General features: G+C 41.8%; 2 protein-coding genes across 2 annotated transcripts in view; one reads left to right on the forward strand and one right to left on the reverse strand.

The window, feature by feature from the left end:
• Positions 1-18029, forward strand: part of ift140 (intraflagellar transport 140 homolog (Chlamydomonas)) — a 31100-nt gene that overhangs the window by 11538 nt on the left and 1533 nt on the right. Inside the window, exons 19-27 of the mRNA XM_085761097.1 lie at positions 15148-15325; positions 15659-15849; positions 15985-16080; positions 16191-16323; positions 16540-16683; positions 16841-16969; positions 17118-17300; positions 17414-17617; positions 17755-17967. Coding sequence (XP_085617223.1) covers positions 15148-15325; positions 15659-15849; positions 15985-16080; positions 16191-16323; positions 16540-16683; positions 16841-16969; positions 17118-17300; positions 17414-17617; positions 17755-17967 — 1471 coding nt within the window. The remainder of the gene's footprint in view (positions 1-15147; positions 15326-15658; positions 15850-15984; positions 16081-16190; positions 16324-16539; positions 16684-16840; positions 16970-17117; positions 17301-17413; positions 17618-17754; positions 17968-18029) is intronic.
• tmem204 (transmembrane protein 204) lies at positions 4554-14221 on the reverse strand. Its single transcript, XM_085760920.1, has 3 exons — positions 12980-14221; positions 12070-12225; positions 4554-6023 (listed from the first exon to the last, which is right to left on the reverse strand). The coding sequence occupies exons 1-3, from the start codon at positions 13236-13238 to the stop codon at positions 5779-5781; spliced, it is 660 nt and encodes a 219-aa protein (XP_085617046.1). The 5' UTR covers positions 13239-14221; the 3' UTR covers positions 4554-5778.

An 18029-nucleotide genomic window follows, 5' to 3' on the forward strand; every position in this document is an offset into this window, starting at 1 on the left:
CAGAATCAGCCTCTGAGTGCGGCCACGTCTGTCCCTGCTCCTCATTGAGTCCAATACAAATATTTTCTGAGAGGAGCAGAACGGCCTGATGTTTTAAAACTGCCAGCGTCGCCAAAATATTTACTGTAGAAACACCAAATCGTACCGAAATTTTCAGTAAGTCCTTAGAGCAACGTTGATCTGTGTTTTGTTCTGATAGGAGTTACCGTTTTGTCATGCTAAGCCTAATTGTGAGGCCGGTTTAGAGGCAGAAAATGGCTGTTTTTCTCCACGTTTCTGTCTGTCTCAGCCTGCGGGGGCCCCTATCGCCGTGGTAACCTCTTTGATCCTCAGGCCAGGGCTCGTTAACTTCATAAACAATCCACCTGGCGCTCGTTTAAATGTTTATAAACACAGACACAGCTAAATCAGACTGACACAGGATGCAGCTACTAACTAACTATGTGTCAAGTCAGTCACACACACACACACACACACACACAGACTCTAGAGCCAGCTTCATGTGATTACAGTCACACACACACACACACACACACACACACACACACACACACACACACACACACACACACACACACACACACACACACACAGGTAACCTAATGTGGTTACAGCTCCTCCATATCAGTGCTTATAGAAAGATGATCATGTGTCTGTCTGATCAGCTCTGTCTTGACCTTAAGATCGTGGGTTTGATTCCCATGTTGACAGAGATGGCACAACCCGCAGTAGCTCCCGTGGCCCATTCAAAATTTCCCGAGAGGAAATTTTCTAGTTTCATATGCTGTATTTTATTTGAACTTGATTTATATTTGAGAAAGTGAAAGTATAGAATACAGTTGTTTAAGATTGTGTTCGGTGTTTTTAATCACAATTTTAAAAAGAATAATAATTAGTTAAAAAAATATTTTTATCAGTAATTTTTTAAATCAATTATTAGACATTTCAGGCGACCCCACGTGGGGTCCCGACCCCAAGGTTGAAAAACACTGAGGTAGGGCGTTAATATGTGCATGACATTATTATTGCGTGTGACATGCGAACTGACATGCCCACCGTGGGCACATTTCTCTGTTTGACCCATGTCATCACATCCCTGAACAAGCCCTTCCACACGGGCTTTAGATCAAAGCCGAGCCGTGGTCACGGGGAAAGCATTGTTACTGCACCCTTGACTCTTCTCAGAAAGCTCTGAAATGGTTTGCAGTGGGAGAGCTGTAACAAAGTGCTTTCTACTTGTGTTGAGAATGAGCCATTGTTGCCACTTGCCTTATACCCTTCATGTCACTCAGCACCTTTAACTGTTGAAATCAAATTAGGACAGTAGTTTTGCAACTTTAACTTTTACCTAGTTTTTACCTATCTCAAGGCAATAAAACATTTTAAATAAGACACTTGACAGGTCAGTGAATAAAAATGTCACCCTAATTTATATCCTTTTGGAAAGAGTAATATGTTTTAAACAATGTTCTCATTAAACTATATCCACCAAAGCCAAATTTTTTATCTGTTTATGCAAGTACATGAAATAGATTCAAACACAGGACATGATTAAGGACTTTTTCTGTGTCTACGCCAAGGGAAGGAACTCTTCAATGTGTATATATGTGACTGTTTCTGTTAGTGTGCGGGTGTGTGCTGAGGGGATGTACTTTTCTAAACATACTGTGACTCTCTCTCTCTCTCACACACACACACAATGTCCTTCTGCCACTTTGGTCTAAAAGGAGTTCACTCTACAATCTTGAGAACTTCACATCGAGTGACTAAAAGGATGTGCATGCCCATTCCCGAATGTACGTGTGCCACGGTGAAACACGTATGTGACTTCATCAAAGATGTACCATTACCTTGAGCAGAATACGTGATTCCGAGCACTCAAGCACTGAATTCTTCAGCGTTGCACGTACAAACATTACCCAAATGGGAAAATAACATAAAAAACAAACAAATGGGAAAATAGCATATCCCACTGGCCGGATATTCCAAAGAATTTAATAGGCGTGATGACAGATTTACTAAGTTCCTCATTGATGGCTATTTTTACTGCTGCTACATTTTTTTTAAAAAAAGGATTCGTATTGTGTTCAATTCCCGCAAATCACCACCCACAGGAATATGTATTTCCTCCAGCAGTACCTGTACCTTCTGGGACGTGTCTCTACGGTGCAGAGCTTTGAATCCACAAAAGCTCTTGTGTTTAACCTTTCTCTGGTGTTCGGGTCACCAGTGACCCGTTTTCAGGTTTTAAATGCATAGTACCACATACATTTGTTTATAGCATCAAGGCTTTTTGACTTTGTCAGGAACCTCAATTTAAACAAAATAAAGCAAAAAACTTTTTTTTCACAATTAAAATTCTAAAATGCTCTGGTTAAAATAATGACATATGTGGTTATAACGATAAGAACAATAATGAGAGTTCAAACTGAAATCATAAGTGCAAAACCAACCTTTTTATGGATAAGGAAGCCTAACAATGTAACCAAGAGATGAGAAACGAATGGGATGATAAATAACTGTTTTACTGTGTTTTACAGCTGATTTAAGATTCGGGTCAAAACCGACCTTAACACCATACTGTAGATGGTAGCGGAAAGCTGACAAGAGGAAAGTTCAATTGAAGCCAAGGGGTATACTGACAGAAAAAGGCCCAGGGGCCCACACCAAATATATTTTCATGGATAGGAAGCCTAACAATGTAACCAAGAGAAGAAAAACAGATTGGATGAAAAAAAAAAGTTTTTAGTGTATTTTACAGCTGATTTAAAACACGGGTCAAAACTGACCCGAACCATAGATGGCAGTAGAAAGCTAACACAAGACGAAGGTTAAAGGGATAGTTCAACATTTTGGCAAATTGGCCCATTGCCATAATCGCTATAGTCATAGCAGTAGGTTCATTACCTTTAATTGGAGGTGTAAGCTATTTTCAGTACGGCGGAGCGCAGCAGCTGGCTGCTCAGAGCTACGCTATGGAGGCTAACGGAATTTCTTGGTTTCCCTCATTAAACTCACCAAATTCAACATCCCAAAACTCCACAGCGCTTTTGTAGACAAGTTGTGACCTGCACAACCACCACGCTATGAGATAATGACGGAACGATACGAAACGGAGCCGTTTTCGAGGTAAATTCATACAAAACCGCTGATGCGCGTTGCGTTCAGGGACAGTTTTTCAGCAAGCAGTCTCCGTATTTACCCTGTATTTACCTCGAAAACGGCTCCGTTTCGTATCGTTCCGTCATTATCTCATAGCGTGGTGGTTGTGCAGGTCACAACTTGTCTACAAAAGCGCTGTGGAGTTTTGGGATGTTGAATTTGATGAGTTTAATGAGGGAAACCAAGAAATTCCGTTAGCCTCCATAGCGTAGCTCTGAGCAGCCTGCTGCTGCGCTCCGCCGTACTGAAAATAGCTTACACCTACAATTAAAGGTAATGAACCTACTGCTATGACTATAGCGATTATGGCAATGGGCCAATTTGCCAAAATGTTGAACTATCCCTTTAAGTCATAGACTGGCTGACGATCCAGGAGTTAAGCTTATTTCATCTAGTACATCTGTTTGAGGTGATATGATGAGATATCTGACAGTATACCCATTTCATGCATGTACTTTAAAGGGTCAGTTCATACAAATTGCAGACCTGTAATGTAAGTAAGTCTCTGTATGTGTGATAAATAAGATCCACTACCTCAATGTGATGATGAGAGCAGGGTGTATCGGACAGTTTTATACAAGAAGCTTCAGAGCCCAGTTTCTGTGTTTCAATGGGGCTTTAATCAGCCTCGCTCGTCCATTTTATTTTCAGTGTGAAAGCACCTCTGCCTCTTAAAGCAGCAAGTCAGATACAGACTGGAATGTTTTTAGTCCAGACTGCGCTGCTTCCTCTCATTCATGTTGTCCTTGACTTGAGGTGACATGCTGCATGGTTATCTGCCCATATGAGTCGAAGCCTTTTCTTAATGTCTTTTTGCCACACCATTTGGTATTTAATAGCAAAACTCCCCCTTTCTCATCAGGAACAGGAACACCGTAGGAAGTGGTCCGGGTGAACTAGAGACTGTGGTAGTCATCATAGCTGGCCGTGGTTCATGTCACTGTCATGCTCAGTTTATGCCATTTGTCATCAGAAAGTATTTAATTCACTGGAGGAAACAAGTACACTACTTTTTACTCCATGATTGTGCTGAGAAACTGGCACTATAGTTTTATACAATCATCAAATTATATATAGTGTTGTATTTGTACTCACTTGACATATTTAGGTCAATTTACTTAGAATGAAATTCAAAATTCTTCTTCTTATTCTAAATAAAAGTGTTTTGTCAGTGTTAGCGTTAGAGAGTAACATTGCTGAGATATAACTTTTGATGAAGTCACAATGAACATAGGCCTTTGTTTCGTTGGGTTCTATGGCTGTAGCATGCAACAATTTAAATAATGTGTAGCACTGTTTCTCTTTCTCGCACTTTTGTTGCACCACACTTAGCCGGAAGGCACTCTCAACAGATCTTGAGGGAAAGCACAAAGGTTCATTGGAAACACATGTCTGTGATAAAATATTTGAAAAAATAGTTTAATGAAGTTCTGTATTGTCCATTTTTCAGGTGTAATGATGACACCAAAACAGCAACAGCAGCAACCACAGAGTTAGAATATTTACCAATAAATTTATTGAAATTATATGATATATTATTATTTAATGTGCCCCTATGTTTAGCAACATGAACGACCCACAGATAGCCTGGAGTTCTTGTAGAAGTATGATATGGTCACAATAATACTACTAATGATAGCACTATTCTTTACACAACTATATTATATTAATTTAAAGTATACAGTATGTACCACAAGCGAGCAGAGTTTCATATGGATAGCATCATGAAAAATGAATGTAAGTATTGAAATGTGTATGTAATTTCAACATATTACCATCAATTTAACAAGTACTGCTTAACAGTTCCAAATCAGTTCACATACATCAATTGGCAAGTCAACTGTCTTTTATTTTCTCTATTTCAAGAGGAAACATTTTTTTTGTCATCATGACTCAGATGACTCATTCAATTAAAATAACTGCTTCTTATTGGCTGTTTTTGAAATTAAATGTAGATACGTTCAGGATAAGTCCAATCAAAAGGTTGGTTGAGGTTGACTGACTCCTCTGCTTTTACCTTGTTAGTTTACCTACTGACTTGCAAAATATATCAGTAACACAAAAAATGTATTAAAATTGTAATGAGCCTTAAAAAAGATTGAAAACAAATATGAGGTATTCTGGTATTATATTTTCAACATCTTTCATAATTTCCAATTTATAATTATGCAGAAGGCCATTTAATAAGTGCACATATAACAAAATAGGTCAAGTTCCAGCTTGATCTTTTCATAAGACGGATGTTTCTTACAAGACAGTCCTGGTCCAAATTAACACACCCACGCATGCGAAAATAAAACATCTTAAAGTATTTGAATATGTTTGGAAATGTACGACTGCTTTATGCATTGATTCTAAATTTTAAATGTGTGACTTTTGTGCACTAAGCAGCAAAATGATTCTGATATCTTTGTTTCTGGTGGGAGGAGTTGGGAAATATAAAGTTTTACAATTGCAGGTACATGTTAGTCCAGCCATTGTAGAGGCACAGTAATATCCTCTTCCCTTGAGTCACTTTGGAGTCACCAACTGGAGTAAACCATACCAGCTGAGTGTCCCGTCGGCACAGTCTTTTTACTCCTCATTGGCTTGGCTTGCGAGGTCACATTTTACGTCTTAACAAGGCGACTCCACGTAGTCATTGTCTAGTCGTGGGTGGAAAGGTGCTGCCAACGAGCGGCTGATGATTATAACTCGAGGTGCGAGGCAGTCATCACGGCGGTGTAAAATGTTCCAGATAAGCATGGCCGCAGCCATAGTGGCAAGCAGGCAAGCGGTTATGTCCAAGTAGCAGGAGTAGGATAGGTGTGTGTACGGCCCGATCCTGTAGAAGGTCACGAGTCCGATCACCAGCACGAAACCTGGACAGGAGCACAGAGAGACAAGACCTCAATCAGTGAAAATGAACTAGCATTCAGTTTTCAGTTGAGTATATTTACTAAACATGTATTTATGGTTGGTATGCAGTTTAAGAGGAGTCATGGTTCAACAGAGTGCTGTCGCTGGCAAAGATATGCTGATTTGCTGATGTGATGCAGTATTCACCATCTTACTGTAGATTAATGTGTTTGCTTTCTAACAAAGTTATTGTTATTAGTTTTACAAATATTTGAAGTACTGGATAAAAATATAATTTTGACTTTTCTGTTGTGGCGCTAGGCAAAAAGAAAAGGCATCACCATTATATTACAATTTGTCCTTAGGCAAGAACCAAATTTATGCGAGTCCATTCAAGGGGCTCTTAGGCATTTCAGTTGAAACAAAAAATGTGAACCTTGTGGTCTGCTTTTTTTTTTTCTTTCACATAATTAACAGCGATTCTTGTTCTGAGGAACATGAATGACCATTAATTATGTATTTCAGTATTTCCAATTCACTTAAATTAAAAAGTTGACACAGTGTGTTCATGTCTAATGTTTTTTTGGGGGAAAAAAAGGCTTTTTGAAATCCCACGTGCTCACATTAAGACATCCATCCCTGTTAGCCTTGTATTTCACAGTTCAGCAGGAGCCCTGTGTAGTGTCTTTGAATTCGGAAAACCGTTTCCTCCAAGGAAGAACTTCTAAGATCTCCAGATCAAAGTTCTTCGCACTGTAAAAATATCAGAGCGCGTATATGTTCGGAAAAGCCTTTGAGAACTTTTATCTTCTGATTTCTTTGATACACAATTGTTAATCGCACGCAGCGAGGAACTCCTGTTAGCCTTGAATCTCATGCTGTTTCTTAGATCTTTACTGTGTTTTATCAAGATTATTAGTGTCTCCATAGGCCACACCTTTCCTCATTCTTTAGAGGTTTGGATTAAAGTCCACATACATTAATGCCAAAGTATCCCTTAGTCACTTGTTGTTGTTGGTTTTTTTTGGTTTTTTACCTCATTCAAGTATTGTCTGGAGCCATTCAATAGTTTAACAAGAATGCATGTCTGAAATCATGCCTCATCCACAGTGGTATAAATACAGGGGCCAAAAATAATCACTGGAAATAGGGATGTTGGTGCTTTAGGATATGAATCAGTCCATTTCCTGAAGCAGTCAGCGGCACCAGGGGGGGGTTTAATTTATATTTCTTTCCCTACCTCTACAGTAAGATTGCTGTCATTGTTTTAAGCGAGGATGTGAACAATTGTATCTGTGTATCATTGCGTGTGTACACATAAGAATGCAACTGTTTGCTTAATCTGTTCATGTTTAACCTGTCTGGCTCCTCATCCAAGAAAATGAATAATCTCCTGTTCAGGTTCCAGCCAGGGTGGGCTGTGTGAACCTCTTTTCTGGCACAGACTTATCTATCAAACTTCCTTCCCCTTCTTCCTCTTTCCATCCTTCCTTCCTTCCCTCCTCTCCACACCCTAAGCTTCGAGGTTAATATATTTGCTGGACATTTGACATGATCTGTCAAAGAAATCTAAACACGTCTTATCTAAAGGCCATGTCTTGGAAATTCATTGAACTGGTTTGTTTTCTTTCCATTTGCTAATGTCTTGGTTTATTCTCAAAGGTCGCAAAATTGATAAGAGTGAATAGTATACCTTAAACCTGTATGACTTTTATTATCAGGAATCTCCTGAGCTACAGATTTAAAGGAAGGTCTGATTGCTATCTGAGTCAGATTTAACAGACCAGAATTGAGCCCCACATTTTCAATTCATCAAAATAAGAAGAAAAAACTGAAAGAATGAGCTGTTTCCCCAGTGCCATGTGACCTGTAGTTGTGGCTTTTGACATATTAGACTAACGTCCATTCAAAAAACACATTCCAGAGTTGTCTCCAGGGGTGAAATGGCCAATATTGTGCTTTCAGCCGGGACCTGCCAACGCTGCTGAGATATCACTGAATGGAACTGGATATTGTTATTCCGCACTCTGCTCGCAATAGCTGAGCATTTTGGCACGTCTGAAAATGAAAACATTCCTGAGAAAGAGGGTGATGGGTAAAAATAGCTCATTCACTGACTCGGTGGGGGAGGTCTGAAGCAGGAATGGTGAATGGATTACTGAATGGTAGAGGCCAATCTAAGTATTTGTGCTCAGGAAATGAGACACTTTTATTTGAATATGAATGTGGTAAAGGAAAGCCACTGTTCATCCTTTTTGCAGCCTTAACTTTTAAAGGGCATAAGGTTGCAACTACCAATTGTTTGTGTATTTATTCCTGAAAAATAACATTTTAATATTGTTCATTTTGATCAATAAATATGCAATAAAATATTCAGTTAACTCTCAGACAAAAATAAAGAAGACAGAGTAAACTAGAACTAGGGAATATCTGGCATTTCTTTATTGGTTGGTTGGTTTGTCCATCAGTTTGGCCCAGACTGAAATATCTCAACAAATACTAGATGAGAAAAAAATCACAGTTTCTGAGTTTTGTATTTATCTGCGTTGACCCCTTGACTTTTCCTTGCCAACCACTAGCAGCTGGACACAAACATTTGATTTTGAGTGACATTTGGTCCAGACATGAATGTCTTCTTCAGAATTGCGATAACTTTGGCAGTCCCCTTGAGCTTTTATCTGATGCCACAGTGTCACATCATGTAAAGGTCTTTTTTGACATTTTTTTTATAACCAAATATTGTCAGAACTAGTTGTGTTAATTAGGAACTGGTAGCATGCTAGCATATTAATATAAGATAGTAAATATGTTAACAACAACTGAACTAACATGGTTGAAGAAGATCATTGGCATTCTTTATCATCACCATTGTCAATGTACGCACATTGACATGCTGGGACTAAATTTCAGCTTCAAGCATCTTTACACTCTTAGGGGTCTTAAAGCAGAAGTAAGTGGTCCGGTCGTTTTCGCTAATGCTGCGTTCCAGGCAGGCTTTTGAAATCGTAAATTACAGCTTCAAGTCACAACTTATGACTTTGTAGCGTTCCAGGCAACCCACTCGTGTTTTTCCGACCTGTTTTACCTGTGAAAGTCACTATAACGGCCACTCGTAACTTCCGACCGGTGAACTTGTACCAGATCGAACTGGTACGACTGCACGGTCGGAAAAATACGAGTTTCCTTGAACGCACCATAACAGTCCTCGTCGCTACGTCGCCACATTCACGGCGTTCCTTGGCTGCACACACAGCCCTGCATGCCGTTCTCTCTCCTCATTGGATAAAAACTGTAGGATACGATAAATGTTTTCTCCTGGGCTCAGAGCAGAGCAGAGTGACTGACAGACCCGTGTTTCGGTCCAAACACTCTATGTAAGTGATTGCTGTCGGAAGATATAACTATTTAAGACTTATATTAACACAAACATATCACTTACTTCTGCTTTAAAGTTAAAGTTGTTCCTTGCAAAATAGCTGAAATTAACTATTTTTTAAAAATTGCTTTTAAAGCAACATTGCGGAGTTTCAGCTCAGTGCTTCCACCATCTGGTTGAAAAGCGCTATCGTCAGGGGGGAAAAACGAAAACGAAACTTATCAGCGAGCGCATCCAGCGTTTATAAACAACAGTATTTCCCACATGTTTGCAAGGAGACTGTGTGGCGGGTGGTCGGGGCAGGGGGGGCGGGTGTAGGCGGGGAGGCAGCTGTGGCGGCGGCGGCCGACGACGACCGGAGGGGAACCGTAGTTTCGCTTTTACCCACCACGTCTCTCCCTCGACGCAGAGGGGAGGGGGGAGGAGGGAGGGCGGTGTTTCGTACCCGTGCAGGGAAGTTACATAGTGCAGTTTCAGCCGACGCGACCCCGCTCAGGCTGCAGCGGCAGCACCATTCATCCTATTAACCATTTTTCTACCATTGCAATGAGTCTGGAAACATTATTTTAAGGCCGAAAAACTCTGCAATGTTACTTTAACATTTTCATGTTAAAGAGACCCAGAGGAGTTTGCTTTTGGTTATAATAGAGTCTCATATTACAGTAATGTGGATGAATCTACGTTACCCACACTTGTTAATGGGTCCATTTTCAATAAATACATCGTTTTGTCTTTATAGTTATTTTGTTGTTGTTATTATTTAGTGGTCGGCTCACCCAGTATTTCCTAGTTTTGGTTTCCCGGACGCTGCCCAGTGGGTCATGGGAATAACAGATCACCGTTTCTGGTCAGAACTACAACGCTATCTGATCGTCTTCGAACCTCCGACTTTTATTCTTAATTAATAAAACATTCTTGGCAAATGTTTTCGCTTTCGTCCATCTTGAATTTCACCGTGTGCGGAGGCTCATGGGAAATGTAGTGTGAAACTCCTCGCAATCCCTTTAACTTTAATAAGTCATTTGGTCCTTTGCTTTGGTTCACCTGCTGTTTTAACAAATATAAGTTAGTTCCTAAGCATAAGGTTGATGATCAACTTGTAAGGTCCCGCTTCATCACAATTAAGCAAAGTCTGACCAATGATAAAAAACAGTGTAATAGATTTGAAGTTCTGGAAAAAGCTAGAAAGAATTTTAAGGTGGGATTGTTTTGTCAAACTATTAAATTCATATTTATCAAAACCCTTAAAAGATTAGATATTTTAAACCATAAATAAACAAAATCAGGCTTATTTTTTCTTCTGTATAACTCAAACTACAATTTTAATTAAGGTTTATTAATTTTGTTCTGTCCTGTAATTGTTTTGTTAACGGTTTATCTTCCACAATACGTCATGTTGTTCCTCCTTGGGGTCTTGTCTGCTATTGGAAAATACAGTAACACTGGGTGGGTCTCAATCCTCTCACCAAGGTCTTTAGATAAAAGTCCCCTTCCCTGCTGAAATGCATGCCGCAGATGCTGATGATAATGAGAAGAGTCTTTATTTTCTGCTGCTCTTGAACATTTTGTAAACACAGACTTAAAAGCTCGGCCAGCTTATCTGGACAAAGGCAATTCCCGCCCTGCTGTCATGTGTACCACAGGACATTTCTCTACCAAAACACACTGTAAACACACAGCCACAGCACGCACACACACACACACACTAACATGCACAAAAATGCATGTGCATAATCCCTCCTGCCAGTGCAGACACAAACACACAGTCCCTGTCGAAACTGTCTTTCCCGTCCATTCTCCCCTCCCTTCTTTTTCCTTCTTCAGCTCGGGGGTTTGCATAACAGGTAGTCACAGACATTTCCTCGTCCTGAGCAGGGATATCCTGGCGCCTGACAGTCGCTCCCTGGCTCGCTGCAGCTCTGGCCCATGGATTCTGAACTGGGACTAAATTTAGACCCCGAACAGACCCCCTTCATTCCGCTCTGCCACAATGATACCAAGTGGCTGAGCGACCACTGCACACAGCACAACACACTTCCTCAGCAGGGGCACTGGGACAGGTCATGCCAGCCAACTCTTTAAAGTGGCACAGTGGGATGGATGAATGTGTGGAAGAGAGGTTTTGTTACCGTGACTGCTGTAACCCATGTCCCACAAGGATGACACTCTTAGTTTTTCTGCTTTCCTCAGATTTCCCTATTTTCATCTCTCTCTCTCTCTGAGTTTAGGTACTTTTTTTAATTCTATCCATTTTTGGCCAACATCATAAATGGTGATTTCAGGAAATTATAATGTTTTATTTTATTGATATGTGGTGAATCAACGTCAGTTTTTTTGTTATATACATTTTGCCTCGGATTTATATTTATATTGAAAATTATATTATCTTAGCTACAGTAGATTTTAGCATTTTTCTTGTATCTGAAAGTTTGTTCAGAGGTTGATCAACAGTAGTTTAGGTCTAGCTGCATCAGGGATTTAATCCCTGTCTTGTTTGGCACGCTACCAAAGAGCATGTGAACCTTGCTCTGCTGCAGCCACATTTCTCTCTATATATGTATAATGTGCACGAGATTTTAGCTGCATGGATACTTAGTATTCCCTCTTCATCAGAAAGGTCATCCTCTGGAGCTTGTGTCTCTGCTGTTGCAAAGCAACAGAAACAGACAAGCTGGAGGAACACAGGTACTCACTGGCTAGCTGGAAGAGTGCAGCGATTGCTTCCTCCCACCACTGTGATTCCTGCGTGATGAAAGGCAGCCCTATCAGGCCTAGAAGGAAGATCAGCTGACCAGCAGTGAGGGCCACCGTCGCCATCAGGTTGCATGCTCGCATCATGTCAAACTGCACTTGAGGGAGAAAAAGAAGAGTTGTGTCATATTTCCCACTACGTCATCTTAATTCATTCACAGCAGGATGGATAGAGGCTACCGTATTTCCTTAGACTTGATCTTTAAAAGGATATTTTACTTATCTGTTAGTCAGACTTATTTTTAGTAAGATGGGATTAGTAATTATCATGAATGGAGGAGGCACATCTTTGTCAGTCTTTGTCAGCACTGCCCATTGTGCCCTGTAAGGATGGTGAGTGGATGTTCTTTAATGAGAATTTCTCACTGGTGTTTAATTCAGGAAATCACATAAACCCATCTCAACTCTCCTTCTGCCTCAAAGTTATTCCAGACTCAGTTTATACTCAGACTCTGTTGGCAACATTATAGTCCACAAAAAAATTCTTGGCTGGCTGCCATGGACTCATGTTTACATTAATACATTAGAAGGGAAAAAAACACTAAAGCACTTAAATTTGATTTGCTGGTGCACATATCAAGTCTAGTGGTGTGATTTTAGTCAGTGTTATGTTTTTGTCATACACTTATTTTTATATATACATACAGTATATACTAATCATGTTTGGCCCTTAATCAGAGGCCCCTGAGTAGAGAAGTTATTTCTTTATTATCTTTATTTCCATCTGGAAAACAACAAAACTACTACTGCATATCAGACAGACAAATTATTCAGTCAAAAGAGACGCTTTTAAGTTTTTGGAAAGTAGATGTCACAGTGTAATTGTTAAGCTAAATTAAAGTAACAACTTACATTTGACAGTGCTGCGGGACTCTTGGTAGCCTGCAAACTCAGACCCCCATCCAAGACTATCACACTGTCGCTGTGGCCCTTGCCCCTCACGGCCCCTTTCCCCACCAGTGGGGCACATCCTCCAAAGTCCCACGCTCCGCTTGCGTCCGTCCTCCAGCGCTTGCAGGACCCAGCTGGGGGTGAAGGCTGCGACATTGTTTAAGACCAGGGACAGCAGGGCTACTGCCACCGCCGCCGCCACCAGCCGCTGCACTGCCATGCGCCGCCCGCCGCCCGCCACCTCGCCCCCTCCCCGCTGTCCGTCCCCCGGACCCTGTTCGTCCTCGGTGTCCTGCCCGCTCCTCTGTGTCTCCTCTGGAGCACCGCCGGTGCTCTGGGGCCCCTGGCTCCTCTCCTCCGCCGCCACCTCCTCCTCCTCCTCCTCCTCCAGCTGTTCACTTGTCTTGTCCCAGCTCACACAGAGACGGACTTGGCAAGAGTGTTTTCTTCAGGCTTAGCTAAAGAACATCTCCATTCATCCTCATTCAGGAGTTTGTTGTCGTTGCAGCAGATCCTCACCCCTCCTCCTCAGACAGCACCGCGGGTACACGAGGATTAATCCAGCTGGCACCGAGGTCCATTCCACTGACTCTGGCCGGCTGCAGCTTGACTCTTGGTTGTTGCTCCTTTGCTTTCCCCCTGTTTTTCTTTTTGAACTTTTATCTGCTCCTCTCGTGGTCTTCAGTGCTTTGCTTATTGTGCTGCTCGGACTCCTGCGTGTGCAGCTGGCTACTCTGTGTGAGCAGTGGATCGTTCTTCTTTTCTCTTCAGTCACTTCCCATTGCCTTCACATTGATGCAAAGAGAGCATAGATACTCCTGACAGCGTTGCTAGGAGCTAAAATGTCAGTGGCTTTGCCTAAGCTCACCAAGACTCGACTCGACTAGAAGAGCTCCCACTGCCTGACTGGAACAAGAAGTCCTCAAGCCCGACTCCCTCTGCTTCTATTGGTCTTACCCCTCTCTCTCTCTCTGTCTCTCGCTCTCTCTCTTTTTCTTTTTCTCTCTCTCGCACACTTTTTCTCTGCAATCCTAGAGGTCAGAGTTGAGACGTGGGGGAGCTGCAGTCGGTTATACTCCGAGACATCAGTTCGCGAATGCAGCACGCTCTAAACAGACGGCCCCTTCCTTCATGATCACTTTAAATGTGTGTGTGAGTCTGTAAGTCAGTGTGTTTGTGTGAGAGAATGTCCAAAAGACGCCTGTTAGACGTCACTGTTGTGTACTCTTTTGTCTGGAGCCCAGGGGGCGTTCGCTAAAGTCCTCTCTATCGTGTGCAACAAACATATTGGCCCACTGCAGTCCGCCAGCAACAGGATGTGTTTCCTGAGAGGAAAAGAGGATGGGAAGAGAGGCCAAATGTAGACCTGTTCCTTCTCTTGTCTTTCCTTTTCTGGCTCTCTAGATCTTGCCGCTCTGTGTGCGGTGGGCACAACTTTTCTCAGTCTTTTATAGTATCACGCTTTTTCATTTTCAGAGTTGGTTTTTCTGTGACCATATAGAGCAATATTTTGGCTTACACTTATTACTCTTGCTTTCTTTTACTTGACTTGGCCTCTATTCCCCCTCTTAAAGCAGGGCCCCTAAAGATTTGGGGTATTTCCTGTTGCCTAACTTTAATAAACAGCCCACATCTGTATCAGCTAAAGCAAGGAGGAGGGAGGGGACACAAATAGAGACCAGATGGCTGTGGAATCTTAAATTTGGAAATGAAGAGAAAGAAAAAAGGGGGTAGAGGGGGTGCTTTACGTCAGCAAGACAAAAGAAAAAAAGAAAGAGAGAGAAGAGCACGCCTCTTGTTTTGAGTTAAGAGTCCAACACATATTCTTGCTTGATTGTGCTTGTGTCAGTGTGGTGGATTTTTTGTTATGGTCATGATAAATGTTAAAATAACAATACATGACTAGAGGGTATTCACCTTTTCATGTTCTTAAGAGTACTTAAAAAATTGGGTCTAAGAAATAAACTATAAACAAAAACTAAACTGTATGTTAATGTGAATAGAAAACTATTTTAACATCTGCCAACATGATTCTTTTTTTTTTTCTCCAATAAGAAATTCCTGAAATGTACACAGTACATGAGTACAATGACCCATGCAAACCAACGTTTCTCTTTTTTTCTCTGCAGTAAAACAGTATGGGAAAACATGGCACGGATGTGTGTGAAAACCTGCCGGCTGGATGTTGCACGTGTGTGCCTTGGGAATATGGGAAATGCCAGGGCAGCTAAAGCACTGAAGGAGGCGGAGGCTCAGCCTGAACCAGAGGCCCAAGTGGCGATGTTGGCCATTCAGCTCGGCATGCTGGTAGGATATATAAGGAACAGAGTGTGAATGACGGATGGGACATTCACAACCAACGCTCATTTTCCCTGCCCCAGTAATGGAAATGTCTGTTCCTTGGTTTTTGTGTCCTTCAAAAAAAATAAGGTCATCCCCTCACTTCAGCAAATAAAATCAAGCTGGGGAATATTTTTTCTCACCTTACCATAGATAGTGTGAGTACAAATTAACGCCACATCCTTTGGCTACAAATAACGTCCTCTTTTTTAGGTCTAAGCATTTCACCGCACAAAGACCTCGGGACTTTCCAAATCTAACGCATTTATCTTTCCATCATCTTTTCCTGTCTTCTAACAGGAAGATGCAGAGAAGTTGTATAAGAGCTGTCAACGCTATGACCTGCTGAACAATTTCTACCAGGCTTCTGGCCAATGGTGGCAAGCTCTGGAAACAGCTGAAACCCATGATCGCATCCATCTGCGCACCACCTACTACAGCTATGCCAAATACCTGGAGTCCATGGGCGACAAGACCCTGGCCCTCGCATAGTGAGACACAATCTATCTTGGTTCTGTGTTGACGATACAGTAGATTAGCATTTTATGTTTTATATCTGTGCTGTTCTGTGTAAATTTTCCCTGGAAAAAAAAGTGTGATTTCCAGTGGTTTTTTTTTTGTTGCAGTTATGAAAAATCAGACACACACAGAGCCGAGGTTCCCAGAATGCTCCAGGACGACACAGCGTCTCTAGAGATCTATGTTAACAAAATGAAGGACAAGTAAGTCTAGACCTTTTCTTCAAAGTGCAAACCTTCTCTGATAAGAATCACATGATTCTCATGCTACATACGTGCACAAAATTACATCCAAACTCAATCAATCAATCCAGGAACATCTACAAGTGGTGGGCCCAGTACCTGGAGAGCCAGTCAGACATGGATACAGCACTGCGTTTTTATGAATGTGCTCAGGACTACCTCTCCCTGGTTCGAGTCCACTGCTACATGGGAAACATCCAGAAGGTGACTCCATTGGGATTATCAGTCATTTAGTAATTATAAAACTTTATAGAAACATTTTAAACAATCAATATTTGTTATTGCGTGAGAAAGTTTTGAAATTACATCTGTCTGAGTGTTTTGCTATAGTGTTAGTATACTAATTTGAAGTCTTTTGTTCTGAGTTTAATTTGAAGGATAGTCATCCTGACTCACAAATGTGACTTGTTTCTACACCAGGCATCTGAAATAGCCAATGACACAGGTGACAGAGCAGCATCGTACCACTTGGCCAGACACTATGAGGGTCATGATGATATCAAACAGGCTGTCCACTTCTACACACGAGCCCAGGCCTACAACAATGCTATACGACTTTGTAAGGTAAAGTTCTCCACTGTGCAACTCATAAACACCAGAGCAGATTTTTACTGGACGCATAGAAGTGATATTTCCCACTTTACTCTGATTCTCTCATCTTATTAGTGTGTTTCAGTCTGTCTCTCTTAGTTGCTTCTTGACTTGTATTGTCTGTAAACAGGAGAATGGTCTGGACGACCAGCTGATGAACTTGGCTCTGCTCAGTAACCCAGAGGACATGATGGAAGCGGCCTGTTACTACGAGGAGAAAGGCACCCACATGGACCGAGCTGTCGCACTCTACCACAAGGTTCATCAACAAGCGTCTGTTTTTTCTAAATGACCGAGATCGCGCTTGGATCGGTGCATTCTAAAATATTCCACAAGGGGGCAATGTTGCGCCATGTATTTAAACTGAGAAGTGCTGATGGGTGAAACTGTTTTTGTATTATTTACAGGCTGGTTATGTCTCCAAAGCTCTTGAGTTGGCCTTTGCCACCCAACAGTTCGCTGCACTTCAGCTGATCGCTGACGATCTGGATGAGAACTCGGACCCCGCCCTCCTGGCCCGCTGCTCCGACTTCTTCATCACACACTCCCAGTTTGAGAAGGCTGTGGAGTTACTGGTAGCAGCCAAGAAGGTACCTGTTTGCCCCACAATGTTGGCTATAAATGGAAATACCAGTTCATCCGTGAGTACTTGTGTTTGTGTGTGTGTGTGTGTCCTCATACTTGTGCATGTGTGTGTGTCCAGTACCACCAAGCCCTGGAGCTGTGTTTGACTCAGAACTTGACCATCACAGAGGAGCTGGCTGAGAGAATGACTGTAACTGATTCAAGAGACATGTCTGAGGAGGCCCGCAAGGAGGTGCTGGAGAAGATCGCCGACTGCTGCATGCGTCAGGGCAACTACCACCTGGCCACCAAGAAATATACACAGGCGGGCAACAAGCTCAAGGTGATGCTGTAGTGTTACTCCACCTGATCTGTCATACACCAACAGCAACATCTGCAACACTTTAAGACACAAATACATGCATATTATTTGAAACATGTTTAGTCTTAAAGGTTTCGTCGTATCTTTTTTTAAAATAGGCTATGAGGGCCCTCCTGAAGTCGGGCGACACAGAGAAAATAGTCTTCTTTGCCAATGTTTGCCGTCAGAAGGAGCTTTTCATCATGGCTGCCAACTACCTGCAGTCACTGGACTGGAGAAAAAATCCAGAGATCTTGAAGACCATCATTGGTTTCTACACTAAAGGCCGAGCTCCAGACCTGCTCGCTGGCTTCTATGAAGCCTGTGCTCAGGTATAACAAACACACCAAGCACTCTTCTCTTCATTTACAGGTTTACAGATATTTTGGGAGAC

This window comes from Trachurus japonicus, chromosome 19 (genome assembly GCF_045865225.1).
Source record: "Trachurus japonicus isolate A0001 chromosome 19, Traja_1.0".
Lineage (NCBI taxonomy): Eukaryota > Metazoa > Chordata > Actinopteri > Carangiformes > Carangidae > Trachurus > Trachurus japonicus.